The following is a 15,218-nucleotide window of genomic DNA, read 5'->3' as shown; positions in this document are numbered from 1 at the left end:
CTGGTAAATTGTTAATAGGATGGGCATTGGGGTGGTTTCCACCTTGGGGATTATCTTCACCAATGAAATCACAGTTAATAATACTGCTTTGCTTCTTTATATTTCTTGACCTTTGGTCTTTCAGCGATAATCCCTTTTCAGGTTAATAGAAAAATATGTTTTGAGGCAGCTAAGTGGTGCAATGGTTAGAGCACTAGCCTTGAAGTCAGGAAGACCTGAGTTTAAATTTGGCTTCAGACACTTAAAACTTCCTTAACAGATCCTGGGCAAGTCACTTAACCCCAATTGCCTCAGGGGGAAAAAAAAGTTTTGATGTGAAACTTTAAAATTTTCTTTTGAGTTGAGGAAGTAAAATGTTTTTTGAAAAGTAAGTTTGCTGTAAATGAAGTTTTCATATTAAAAAAAAAAAAAAAAACAACCCCCCCAAAACATTTTGCTCTCTCTGTGGGAGTATTCAGACGTTTTTTCCATTGCTAAACAGAAAGATATAAGTAGTTACTCTTTTTTTTTAAATTAAAGCTTTTTATTTACAAAACATGTGCATGGGTAATTTTTCAACTTTGACCCTTGCAAAACCTTCTGTTGCAAATTATCCTCTCTCCCCTCCTCCCCCCTACCCGGTAGGTAGTCCAATACATGTTAAATATGTTAAAATATATGTTAAATCCAATATACATATATACATATTTATAGTTATCTTGCTACACAAGAAAAATTGGATCAAGTTGGGAAAAAAAAAAAACCGAGAAAGAAAACAAAATGCAAGCAAACAATAACATAAAGAGTGAGCATGCTATATTGTGGTCCACACTCAGTTCCCATGGTCCTCTATGAATGTAGCTGGTTTTCTTTATCACTGAATAAGTGGAACTGGTTTGAATCATCTCATTGTTGAAGAGAGCCATGTCCATCAGAATTGATATTGTATAGTCTTGTTGTTGGTGTGTATAATGATCTCCTGGTTCTGCTCATTTCACTTAGCCTAAGTTTATGTAAGTCTTTCCAGGCCTCTCTAAAATCATCCTGGTCGTTTCTTACAGAACAATAATATTCCATAACCATAATTTATTGAGCCATTCTCCGATTTATGGGCATCTTTCAGTTTCCAGTTTCTTGCCATAGTAATAATTTTCTGTTTAACTGGTGCCCAGGAAGTAGCACAATTTCTTTTCTAAGCTTAAAAAGAAATTACATGGTAACTATTTCTAGATAATCTGAGATACAATGTTGATGATGTTTCAATAACCAATTTTAAAAAAAATCATTCTCGTTGGAGTAAGTTTTCTTAATTTTTAAAATTTTAAAGCATTTACATTAAAAATTGTAGTTGTGTTACCTTTTTGATAAAGCGAATTTAATTACTAGTAAGAGTTAGATATATAAATAGCAATTTCTAGAGAAATCAAATACAGCAGAATTTTTACTATTTCATAAAGTCGGTCTTGATAACATTCTATCAGTGCTGACCAAAGTTGCTTATTTTAGCTGTTTTTGTGGGAAGTTTTTAGGTGCCTAAATTAAGATTTTTTTTTTATTTGCTTGAATTTTTCAAACATGAGACTAATTCTGTTTTTGTAGCTTGTTTAGTTATGTGAAAAAAAAAAATGAATGTGACATTTATTTCAATTCCTTAAAGAGTACCCATACTGATAAACTTGTCAAAAAGTTAATGGTTTGGAATGCAGAAATCTTAAACTGAATCAGAATAAGATATATCTCAAGCTCAGGCATCCATTTTTTTTTTCACTTACAAACTGTTTCTTTCACACTCCTTTCTCCCTCTCAACAATTCTCTTCCTTGAGGGAGGTGTCAGTAATCCAGGATGATAAGAGATAAGTACATTGTGGACCTATGTTTAATTTTTACCCAGTTAAGCATTATGAGTTGTAAAATAATTTTGGTTATCTTCTCCAGTGTCTTGTTTACAGATAAATTTTAATTGTAAAAAATATTTTAGTTAAATTAAATTTTTATTTTTTGCTACTCTATCATTGTCAATGCTGAAAATGTATTATTAATGTGAATAAAAATCATTTTTAATAGAGACTATCTACTCACTATATTTATTTTAATCAGTACTCTTGTCTTCTGGGTCACTGAAGGGTTTCTTTGTAGTTTGGCAAAGACAAAATCATGTAATCTGATTTAATTGTGACTGATTCATAGTACTGAAAAAAAACTTGTTTTAGTTAGTTGGTTCATTAGTCAGATTGAATCTCATTCACATATTTAGGAAAAGAGTTGATATAACCACATTGAAGTAAAAAAAAATGTAGTGCTTACACAATAAAATAACATTAATATAAGTAATTCTGAAATTGAATTGCTATGTAGAAATTTGGGTTGCAGTATAATACTAGTTAGAATCTTTGTTAAGCTTCATTTCCAAAATATATAGAGAATTAACTCTAATTCATAAAAAATCAAGCCATTCTCCAATTGAAAAAATGGTCAAAGGATATGAACAGACGATTCTCAGATGAAGAAATTGAAACTATTTCTAGTTATATGAAAAGATGCTCCAAGTCATTATTAATCAGAGAAATGCAAATTAAGACAACTCTAAGATACCACTACACACCTGTCAGATTGGCTAAAATGACAGGAAAAAATAATGATGATTGTTGGAGGGGATGCTGGAAAACTGGGACATTGATGCATTGTTGGTGGAGTTGTGAACGAATCCAACCATTCTGGAGAGAAGTTTGGAACTATGCTCAAAAAGTTATCAAACTGTGCATACCCTTTGATCCAGCAGTGTTACTACTGGGATTATATCCCAAAGAGATTATAAAGAAGGGAAAGGGACCCTGTATGTGCACGAATGTTTGTGGCAGCCCTTTTTGTAGTGGCTAGAAACTGGAAACTGAGTGGATGCCCATTACTTGGAGGATGGCTGAATAAATTGTGGTATATGTGGTATATGTGTGGTATATTAATATTATGGAATATTATATGATGACCAGTTCTGATGGACCAGGCCATCCTCAGCAATGAGATCAACTAAATCATTTCCAATGGAGCAGTAATGAACTGAACCAGCTACGCCCAGAGAAAGAACTCTGGGTGATGACTAAAAACCATTACATTGAATTCCCAATCCCTATATTTATGCACACCTGCATTTTTGATTTCCTTCACAAGCTAATTGTACAATATTTCAGAGTCTGATTCTTTTTGTACAGCAAAATAACGGTTTGGTCATGTATACTTATTGTGTATCTAATTTATATTTTAATGTACTTAACATCTACTGGTCATCCTGCCATCTGAGGGAGGGGATGGGGGGTAAGAGGTGAAAAATTGGAACAAGAGGGTTACCCATGCATATAACCTGTAAATAAAAGGCTATTAAATTAAAAAAAAAAAAAAAAAAGAATCTTTGTTAAGAATTTAAAGTATTTCAGAGCTTGGTGTGGATTTTTACTTTTCTTGTTTATCCAACTGCTTTTGTTCTTAAATACATTTCTTCCCAGAGATTGACAGGGTACTAAAATATCCTGGGATTATTTATCCTCCTAAATAGTATCACAGCAATTATGCTGTATTTTAAATAAGTAGTTTTTTTTTTTCTTCTCCCTTGTGTCAGCTATCTTTCTAGTTATTGAATTTCCTTTGTTGAAATTACCACATTTGGGGGGGGGGGGGGGGGGGAGTAAAATAGTTTCACCTTTTCTAACCTTCCAGGAAGGGAGTATGGAAATAGCAGAAAAATTCTAGCCAGGTTCAAGCAACAAATAATCTGGACTTCTTAGTATTGCTTATTCTAAATTTAAGGAACCATTTCTTCAAAAGTGGTGGTGGAAAAAGAGTTTGGAAATAGTAGTAGAAAGGACAACAACGGGACAAGTGTATGGTAGTATAGAGGAAAGTGGGCCAAACATGGTATCAGAGTACCTAGTCTAATTCCCATTTCTACTATATACTGTTTCTGGGATTTTGGGCAATCACTTCAACCCTGGATCCCAAGTGGCCTGAATGACTTTTCAAATCCTTTCTAGTTTTAAATGTATACTAATGTACTCCATATACTCTATATATTCTCTGTCTCTCTCTTTCCAGAGTCTCTCTGTCTCTGTCTCTCTCTTCCTCCCCTCCCCTCTCCTCCACATTGTTCTTCTTTCCCTCTCTTCCTCCTTTTTTCCTTCCTTCCACTTATACTCTGTATACCACCTAGGACTCTATTTATTAATAGACATGGAAAAAACCTAGTCTTAGTGAAGGGAACAAAAGATGGAAGCTTCTTTAGAGAATAGGCAGGATTCATTAAACACAAAAAGATGACAATTGTAACTTTCCCAGACATAAAAATGTCTAATTTATATACGTTCCTTAGGACTTGCTCCTTCCTCCCTTCCTCCCTCCCTCCCTCCCTCCCTCCCTCCCTTCCTTCCTTCCTTCCTTCCTTCTTTCCTTCCTTCCTTCCTTCCTTCCTTCCTTCCATCCATCCATCCATCCATTCTCTCTTCCTCTCTTCCTTCCTTCTTTTTAATTAGTATTACCTCTGGGAGTGCTTTTCTATCTTCTTTCTTTCTCCCTCTTTGTCTCTCTCAACTCCTCTCCTCTCTTTCTTCCTCTTTTCCTCCCCTCTCCTAACTCTACTTGATTTGACTTTCTGGATGGCAAGCCATTTTAAAGAAATTTCTCAAGAGTTGGAGTTGGAAGTCCAGTCTATCCTTTTTTTTTTTTTTTAATCAAAATCTGGAGTAGAAAGGACTTGTTCAAGTTAATGGTAAAGAAGGAAATAGAACCCAGTTTTTCTAATTTCCAAACCATACCATGGTTTTATTTCCTTAAATATTAGGGCAGCACTTCTAACTCCTCTAGAAGTTCAAAAGAATCTCCATCCCATTCTCTCTTGGCCAGTTTTCATGTTTTTAGCTCATTCTTTCTTTGTGTTTCTCCATTCCAAGGTACTTTCCTTCTTTCCATTCATAGTTGAGTAAATATTTATAGCTATGACTCAAATCTTTCACCATATTTATGATTTGGGGGCAGACTGTTGCTGTTGGGAGCAGGAACTTGACTTATAAATATACTTTTGTGACATACTTAATTTTTAGTTGTAAATTGACTTTATTTCAAAAACTCTGATTTTTCTTTACTTTAGAAACATTTACTTGTTCTATAATGTATTCTCTATGAATTGGAAGCTGTTACAAGGGACTAGAGTTTCGAATATTTGAAAATTTGATTTCAGAAAAGGAAAGGGCATAGAAAATACTGAATTAGGAGTTTTGGGAGGATAACTAACCTTCAGTAAGTAGGAGGAGAAAAATGAATAATCCAGATTAAATAGGGATCATACTGGGCTATTAGAAAGAGAAAATTGTCTTTATTTCAATGGTTGCTGATCTTTAAAATTAACTCTGTTTAAAATTAAATTCTAATTAAGGTATGTAAGACCTAAGAATTTATGTCAATGTAATATGTTTATTCCTGTTAGTAAGCTTTTACTGTCCTTGTGGAATGAAATTAGTATAGTAATGTCTTTTTGTTTGCAAAATGTTACCTGTGTATAGTAGGAAGATGGGAATATTCACTGACGTTTATCAATAAGAATTATATGAGAGAATTTATTGATTTGAAGATTTTCTTATTCATTCTACTAAAATTCAATCCAACTCATTAAAATTTTAATTAGCAAGAATTTTCATTTTCTTTCTTTCTTTCTTTCTTTTTTTTTATATTCCTCATCCCCAGCTAAACAAAAACAAGTCAAACAAAAGAAGATCTTTTTTCATTGGACTGTGTCCAAAAATGCACCTTTCATCTACATTGAGTCCTATTACCTTTTTTCAGGATATCTTTGATCCTCTGGATTTGTTATCTGTACTGATCAGAGTTTTCAAGGCTTTTCAAAAGTTTGGGAGTTTTTTAATGTTGTTACTATACACCAGTGAGAAGTTCTCTTGATTGTGCTTGCATTGATTGTTATCAGTTCATTTAGATTATCGCGAGATCCATTTCATCTAAATCATTTATTCCATCATTTTTATAGTATAATAATATTTTATAACATTCATATAACATAATGTTTAGCTATTTCTTAATATATGGGCGTTTCCCTATGTGTCCAGTTGTTTTTCTGGTACAAAGGAACTGATATGTTTTCATGTCTATCTAATTGGTAATTTTGGAGTATGTGGTTAGTAGTGGAACACTGGGTAAATGGTTATGAAGTTTAGTGATGCTGGGCAGAGTCCCAAAATGCTTTGCACAATGGCTACATCAATTCAGAAGACCATGCATAGCATATTAGGTGTATTTACACATTTAAAAAAAATCAGTTTATTTTTCATGGGGAGTAAAATAAAATTGCTAGTGATAAATTGTTTTTGGCTTAACATCAGACCAAAAAATTGGTAAGATAGAAAGTCTAAAGGTAGGAAAATGAAGTGTCTTTGTAGAAAAAATTAATAATAATAATAACTAGTTTTTACATAGCTTGGTGGTTTACAGAATATTTTGTAGCTCTAATCTCATTTGATCATCAGACCAACCCTATCCCCATATTGTAACCATAGCTAGTAAGTGACTTGTGGTTTAAACCCAGACTTTCTGATTAGAAAAACTAGTCTTTTCCATTTCATCACTGCTGCTTTCAATAAATTTAATGCTTAAAATTTCTTTGCCATGGTTGCCTCTGTTAGAAATGAATAGTGTTTATGGTCCCTGGCAAAGAGTAATTATACCCAATCAGTTTTCAAGCAATGAGAAAATGGATTACACTAAGATATTAGTCATTGTGCTATTGTTAGTGTTTCAAATAATGTCACTATTCAACAGTAGGAGCAGCTGTTCACTGAAAATTCCCAAGTTCAAATTTGTCATTGTTTTTGAACTTTATTTACCTATCTCATATGGTTATTTATTTATTTATTATTATTAGTTACATCAGTGTAGAAAATATGAATGGAATTTAAAAGGAGCTTAAGAACTAAATAACAAAAAAACTTTTAAGATTGATCCATAACACATTTGGCAGAAAGAAATAAAAGAATAGTGATTCCATTCACAAAATAGCTTGATTTCAGATAATGAAAATATAAGGAGGATGCTAATTAATGAATTTTTCTCATTGATTTTTCCCTGCTGTTGGCATTAGCCCCTGTTGATATTTTTGTAAGCAAAGTGGGTTCATTCCACTATTGTGGTATATAGGAGGCTCTGCTGGATTTCATTCATATCCGAGTTCAAATCCCAGTCTTAATTATTACAGGTTAGACCCTAGGCATAACACTTTACATAGAGAAAAGAGAGATGTACTAGAGATCCTTGAAGTTCAAAAAAATTATATATATATATATATTATCGTATGTTCTGAATTAATATAGTTTGTTTTTTCATTGTCATTGAAGAATGAGCGTACCAAGTAAATTAATATTGCAGTCAAGCTTGAAGGAAACTTGTTTAATTGCCCAAGAGAGCAAATTATTTTTTTAAAATTAAAAGTCTGTGTGTGTATGTGTATCTGTATGTGGGGTATTTGTTCATTAAAGTAGTCCTGGCAGAATTTAGGCTTGTCAACAGCTTGCTGTACTCTGTAACAAGCCACAAGTAACTTTCATTATTCAAACACAACTGTGAACTCAAAAGTGAACAAAAATGATAAAGCTTGTAGGCAATACTTTGTAGGAAAGGTGAAGCAACACTTGGGTTCTTAACCATACAATTTTATAAAATCAATTAAGTTAGCAATACCAACCATAGCAAGCAATTATATAGAGCCACAGAATATTGTAACTGTAGCTATTGAGTGACTTGTGATTTAAACCCAGGCCTTCTGATGAGAAAAGTTAGTCTTTCCATTTCATCAATGCTGCTTCCAATAAATTTAATGCTTAAAAATTCATTAGGGTTCATTATGAAGACTTTCAAGGGGGAAAAAAAGTAATTTGTGTTCATGCTACTCTTTTTAAGAAGGCATAGAAGTGTGAGTTTTTTTGATTTGATTTTTTAAGAAAAATCTTGAACCTTAAATGGGTAAGTTTCAGTTATCTGGAAAGCTTATGCAGAACTACTACCTAACTTATAATGTGCTAGTTGGCTAAGAATTTGTAGTTGATAGTAGTTACTGTAAACATTGAGATTAAAAAAACAAAACTTTTTTCTTAAATATTTATAATTCAAGCTGACCTATATTCAGTTACTCATTCATGAGTGTGCATATATATACTTGCCATAAAATATTCGGCACCCTTCTTTGCTCATCTCATTTTAATATTAGCATCACCTTTCTCCCATAAATCCACTACATATAATTTACATTTTACATTTTTATTAAAAATCAGTCAAGATATATCCAAGTGATTTTAACATTGATCTAATTTTTCAGATATTTTGCCTTTGGGACAGTAGTTATTAATATGGCTTAATACTATAACTATTTATCACTTATTTTAAAATCATGTGTGTATGTGTTTGTGTGTTTAGCACTATACATGTATGCATGCATACATACGAACATATATATTTAAAACTTAGATAAATTGCTTTACCTTTCTCGACCTCAGTTTTCCTGTTTCTGAAAGAGAAGAAGTTGGACAAGCTTGTCTCTAAAATCTCTTCAGCTTTTAAGTTATCTGTGATTCCAAAGTCCTGAATGCACATAGATGCAGCCATACTCAGAAAGTCAAAATAATGAGTGATTTAAAGATCCCTAGGAAATATGGGTGGGTGATATATCAGTCAATAGTATCAGTTATATTAACTCCAGCATTCTTTAGCAATCTGTATTCATCTCTAAAGCATCGTGAACAATATAAAAATATGATTGGATTTTTTGTGTACTGAGTTACATTCATTTTGAATAGAAATATATTTGTTGAAGAAGACAGGCATCAGAGGATAACAAATTTATTTCCTTTAAAGTAATCTAGGTTTTTTTAACCCTTCAAAATGCCAATTTACCCAAAATGTGTGAGTACTTTTAAGAAGTACACTGTACTGATATTTTTTTTTTCCCTCTCTTGATAGTGCTGGGCCTAAAGGTGATAACATTTATGAATGGAGATCAACTATACTTGGACCACCAGGTTCTGTATATGAAGGTGGTGTGTTTTTCCTGGATATCACATTTTCATCAGATTATCCATTTAAACCACCAAAGGTAAGCGTCTTTTAAGTATTTGCCCACTTCTCTTTAAAAAAGTTATTTCAAAATAGCATAGATGGAATAATTTGATTATTTTGAGTTTTATATAATGATATTTTAAGGGAGCAATATAGAAATTGAGGTTGGATTGAAGGAAAGAAGCAGACGTGACTGACAGAAACAAAGGGGTTGGCAAACCACTCATTCTTCATTCATTATTCATCCATCTAGCAAACTAGGATCAAGTCATTCTGCCTGATACTGAGAAAGATACAAAGATAAATGAGACATGTTTCCTGCCTTCTAAAATTTTATAATCTAATAGAGCACATAATGAGAAAAGTCAGAACAAATATATATGTGGAGTCATAAGCATGTTTTCCATCTTATTTAAGCAAAATATTTTCATGGAAAAAGCAACCATGTTTCCTTGTTGTCTATAAAATCAATATCCATCTGAATTTTAGGAGTAGAGTAGACAAAGACTAGAGAATAACTTTGAACCCTTTTCACATAAAAGGAAAAGCATATGGAGTTTAGTTGGTATCTAACCAATGTACAAAGTACGAAGAGAGACCAGATTCAAAAACAGGTAAGCCAGAGCGTAAAGCTTCCTGAGTGATGCCTAAATGTGAATAATGTCCAAGCCTTCAAAGAATGGGAAGATTAGAGAATAGTCTCTTCCAGGTTTAGATCTATGATTTAAAGTCAGTAGCATTGTTAAGAGATAGTATAAAGGCAGTTACCTTGACATTTATTTCTTTAAGATATTTATTCCTTACCCTGCTTCTGTCCTATTTAACATCTGTATAGAGAGTATGTGTTCTTCATTTTTCAAAAAAAAGTTTATTTTTGCCTCTGATTTAGTTAGTATAGGAGGAGAAATAGGTCTTTGCTATTTAAAAATACAATTAACAGTACTAAAACGGCTCACAAGGTTCCTGGGGTCCTAACAAGCCCCTATCACAATGTGCCTGGAAGATTGAACCTTAGAGAGTAAGCCTAGTCTTACCAAGGATAAAATCTCTAATTGACTGAAAGCCCCAAATGGTAACTGCTTTCATTCTTCTGCCCATTAGCCTTCAAAACTAGTACAATATAAATGTACTATACTGTATAAAAAAGGCCAGACCTTAAGAAAATAAGGCTATGAGTATACTGGATTATTGACATTTATTTCTACATGTTCAGTTTCTTCAAGTAGAAATTGAGTTATTGATGTTAAAAGGTCAATAAACAGTTTCTTGCTAAACAAAATCCTACAAGTGAAAAAGAAAAATACCTTGTTGAAAGGAATGACTCTTGCAATCAGAATTTGAAAAATGCTTTATTATTTCTCACTTCCTTCCCCTCGCCTCCCCCCCCAAAAAAAAAAATTATAGTACCACATCAAGGGACTATAAGGGTAGCAGTGTTATATAGCAGAAAGAATGCTGACTGATATTACCCAATATAACTTTTGACAAGCTAGTAGCTAGTAACAAGCTAGTAACTGGGCTTCATTTTCCCCATCTGTGAAATGAGGAGATTGGACAACATAATCTCTTTGGACCTTTCCAGTTCTAAATTCTTCAGTCCTTTCCTTTGTGCATTTTATATTGGTTCTACTACACTTATCATCACTAATTATTACTCTTTATTAAGGTCTCTCTTTTTTTTGTTGTTTAGAGAACAGTCATATTTTCCCCCTCAAACTTTTACTAAGTCACTGTAATCCTCTTGGTAAAATTCCTCATTATTTTGAGTGTTTCTAACAGTTTGATCTGGCAGATGAAAATTTAATGTAATTCTTGCTACTCTCCCATTCCTCTTGTATATTTGATAACATCATTTTTCTCCATTACTGAATTTCCCATACATATCTCGGTTCAAGCAAGGTATTGGAATTTCCTCAAAACTATGAATATCATTCCCTTTTATCATTCAGAAACACTTTTGTTGTTTAGTAATTCAGTTATGTCCAGCTCTTTATGATTCCATAGAGCATATTTTCCATTGGTTTTTCTTGCTAAAAATATGAGACTGGTTTACTATTATTTCCTTCTCTGGTGGATTAAGATAAATAGTGATCCATATCTGAGGTTTTCCCTAACTCCACATTCAACATTGAGTCATCTGGATGTCTGGAGAACATTCGTCAATAGTTATTAAATGAATATTGGTTGCTAGAATGATTGATAAATTATCAGGTATATCAGTATCTTACTTAAACCAAGATTAATGATTATTTCCTTTTATGTCATTGTTTGTAGTTGACTTTTCATATTCTGCACATGGGCAATCCTTATTCTCTGCAATCTCCCTCTCACTTCTTTCCTCACCTTTATTTATAAAGGATACCACTTCATCTTATAGAGACTGCCTTTGTCCCATTTTTGCAGCTGCCTTTACTTTTCACTGTCTCTCCAGTCTAATATGGGAGGGAGTCATCTGAGAGAATGTAGATGGGGAAGTAGAAGTGGAAGTGGAGGAGTAGGCAGAAGTGGCCATTTCTGGAGTCATTCCTCCCAACCCCACAATGGTAGTTTCTTCATTGTGGCAAGAATTGCCTTAGTTGATGGTGCTTTTTTTTTTTTTTTTACTACTGAAAGACTTAACCTAACAATAGACTTCTTAGGTAAGACAGGTTCTGTTAATTAAGGAAATTTTTTTGCCTTTCTAGCACTCTTCATTATGATTTTCATATAAAATGAGGAAATTTAAAAGGAGGCAGTTAGGGATAGACACATTAAACAGTGTTTCTTTACAAAAATTGTTTCAATTCTCTGCCTCTTTCTCTGTTATTTGTTTCAGTGTTCCCTACAAGGGACAACTTATATTATGACTAAATTTACCAAATTTAGAAACTGTGTTTCTAGTATAATGTAGACCAATTGCTTTATATCAAGAAGGGAATCTCCAGGTGAATTTTCTCCTGTTTGTAGACATCTCTGTGAAATCTTTGTGATAATGCTTTTCTTTATTATTGCTAATAAGCTACAGTTTGAGGTTTCTATTATAAAGGATGAATTTTAATTCCATTTTACTGTTAACTACCTTTAGGTTACTTTCCGTACCAGAATTTATCACTGCAACATCAACAGTCAGGGAGTCATCTGTCTGGATATCCTTAAAGACAACTGGAGCCCTGCTCTGACTATTTCAAAGGTTTTGCTGTCTATTTGTTCCCTCTTGACAGATTGCAACCCTGGTAAGTAAATCCTAACAACCATAAAGTAATACTCTCAAACAACCAAACTCAGTGTCTTTCCCTAGTCATCTTAAATGTGGAATGAAAAGTAAGCAGCTGCTGATGAACAGAAGAAATAATGAGAAGACATTAGTATAAATTTCATTTTTATTTCATTTATTAGTTTGCCAGCATTTTAAAAAAATCGATTCCATTGATATCCTGGAATGTTCTGCTTTCCCATAATTTCTTGGTCTTCATTGCCTGTCATTCTCCTCTCTTGTGAGAGGGCTAAAATAGTGTCTCTCTTCTCCTATCCTCATTTCCTTTAAATTAACCATTTATAGATGAATGGAGAAGTTTCTTATTTCTTTTTTGGTAGAAATAGTCAATTGTACATTATTCTGAATCAGCACATACAAATAATTGCTGCTAGCAAGGTAATTGGACTAAACAGTTTCTAAGGTAAGGCCCTTTGATGCTCTAAAATCTATGATTTGGTTATTCCAATACAGACCACATTATATATATCAAGAGTTTCTGGATAACACTGTTAAGATTGAAAGTTTATCCATACATAAATGTACCTGACTATCACACCTGGTTGTTGTTTTTTAAACATTGTTATATGTCTATTGAGACAGCATTTGTTTCAGTTGTGCTAATTGCCATTTAATTTGTTGCATCATAATTGTCAAAGCTGATTGAAATTGGTAACCTAATGAACTGTAGGACATAACCTTATGTTCTATGTAGGGCCCTTGAAACAAAATTGCAAAAAATAAATGTCATCTCAGAGGATGGAAATGCCTGATAATCATTTATTTTAGAAGGTGAATATAAAGTCCAATAACAAAATAATGTTTACTGTTCTCATAATTATTAATAATATATATCAGAGCATTAGTCTTTTAAGAAACAAAAAAAGACATGTTAATGATACCTCCTCCCTGAAACCTTTTAATGAGGGTTTTTTGTTTGTTTGTTTTTATTTTGTTTTGTTTTGTTGTTTTGGTTTGGGTTGGTTGGTTGGTTATTTTCCCTTTCTTGCTGAGGGTAGGATGGATTATGGGGAATAATCAGCCAATCATATAGCAATTTCAATTATTTTTTTTACATATAAGTCTTGGGGGGGGGGGAAGTCTTGCCATTCTGTCAAGTAGCTGTAGCAAAATATAACCTTTTCTGTGAGAAAATGATATACTGGTCACTAAAGACCTGATGATATGTTTTCTAATCTCTTTTTCTTCCCTTTTTACAGCTGATCCTCTGGTTGGAAGCATAGCCACTCAGTATTTGACCAACAGAGCAGAACATGACAGGATAGCCAGACAGTGGACCAAGAGATATGCAACATAAATGGCATCTTTTTTTTGGCACAGTGTGAAGAAGCAGGAGGCCTCTTTACACTGTGCAGCAAATCTTTATAGCCTTTACAATACGGACTTCTGTGTATATGTTATACTGATTCTACTCTCTGCTTTTATCCTTTGAAGACTGGGAGACTGCCCAAAAAGGTAAATGCTATCACGAGTAGAACTTTGTAGCTGTAGATTAGTTATGTTTAAAATGCCTACTTGCAAGTCTTGCTTCTTTGGGATATCAAAATGTATTTTGTGATGTACTAAGGATACTGTTCCTGAAGTCTACCAAATATTATAGTGCATTTTAGCCTAATTCATAATCTGTATGAAGTTATTAAAGTAGCTTGTAGATGACTAGAAATTATGTCATTTGTATTAAACCCAGATCTATTTCCAATTATGTGGTACATGCTGTTGTGGAAAATGTTTTACCTTTTACCTTTGTCAGTTTGTAATGAAAGGATTTCCTTTTACCCTTTGTAGCTCAGAGAGCGAGCACCTAATGTATCATCTCGAACACAATAAACATGTTCCCGGAGGTGTAGTTTCCTTGTCGTACTGTTCTAAGTTAATGTTTGAAGGGATTTATATATCAACAGTAGATATATCTGGTATATTTATGGATAAGATTAAAATGCTGGGCACACTATTAAGTGCTAATTACAGAACCTTAAATATTTAATTTTTAGTAAACCTAATTGAAAATTTAAACTTGCTCCCCTGAGTTATAATGACCTTAAGTTATAATTATTGGAGATTCTTTGGACACTCCTGGACCATGTAAAAAGCCCGAATGCAAGGCTAAAAAAAAAAAATGAAACATTTTAGATAACTCAGGTTACTTGTAATATAAATTACATTATTTCAGAGCTGGAAGGGATATTAGGGAGCATTTCATCCAGTGATATCAAGCTCAAAATAGAAAAGCAGACCACTCAGTTGTACATATGGATCCCCATGGGCTGCAGATTGACTTAGAAAACCAGAAATTAACATTTTTGATGATTTTATTGTATTTTTATTCAATTTAATTAAAATTTTCCAATTATATCTTAATCTTATTCAGGGCTTACTTGGGATGTTGTAGGCTTCTCAATGAAATCAGTGTGTGGCAGAAATCTATGATCTAGTCCAAACATTTTATAGATGAGGAAACTGAGGTTCCAAAAGTTCTAAGTGACACCCTTAGGTTGTAACAAGTAGTTAGTGGCAGAGTCAGGGCTAGAATTCAGTATTTCTTATTTATTCTAAGTCCTAACCCAGAGCTCTTTCCACTATAAGTTGCTGCCTTTTGGATTTTTTGCTTTTGGGTTGATGTCTGTCCAGCCTTGGTCAATTCAGGTAAATAATATAGTTTGTTGTGAATGGGTCTTTTTCTTCCTTTTAATTTCAATTCTGCTGCTGAACTCCAGTTTTCATAGAGTGCATTTATTCACATTATTAATATTAATTTCAGCAGAAATAACTCCTATGACAAAATTAAGCCCCCCAAAATGATTATGAATGGATTTGAAGACTTAGTGTGCAGAAGCATATAATAATACTGCTTTTAAAAAATAAATCCACATCAGTACTTAAATGTCACAG

At 33.1% G+C, this 15,218-nt stretch overlaps 1 protein-coding gene across 5 annotated transcripts in view; it reads left to right on the top strand.

Annotated features, from left to right (window-relative positions):
- The window catches only part of UBE2E3 (ubiquitin conjugating enzyme E2 E3), a 99,814-nt gene extending 85,639 nt beyond the window's left edge, over positions 1-14,175 (top strand). For all 5 annotated transcript variants that reach the window (XM_031960377.1, XM_031960378.1, XM_031960374.1 and 2 more), the window contains exons 4-6: positions 8,981-9,113; positions 12,141-12,288; positions 13,529-14,175. In XM_031960377.1, coding sequence (XP_031816237.1) covers positions 8,981-9,113; positions 12,141-12,288; positions 13,529-13,626 — 379 coding nt within the window. In that variant the 3' untranslated portion in view covers positions 13,627-14,175. The remainder of the gene's footprint in view (positions 1-8,980; positions 9,114-12,140; positions 12,289-13,528) is intronic.
- The last annotated feature ends 1,043 nt before the right edge of the window (positions 14,176-15,218 follow it).

The sequence above is a fragment of the Sarcophilus harrisii genome, chromosome 3 (genome assembly GCF_902635505.1).
Source record: "Sarcophilus harrisii chromosome 3, mSarHar1.11, whole genome shotgun sequence".
NCBI lineage: Eukaryota > Metazoa > Chordata > Mammalia > Dasyuromorphia > Dasyuridae > Sarcophilus > Sarcophilus harrisii.
The sequence above is the reverse complement of the archived record's forward strand: the minus strand, read 5'-3'. Positions and strand labels throughout refer to the sequence as shown.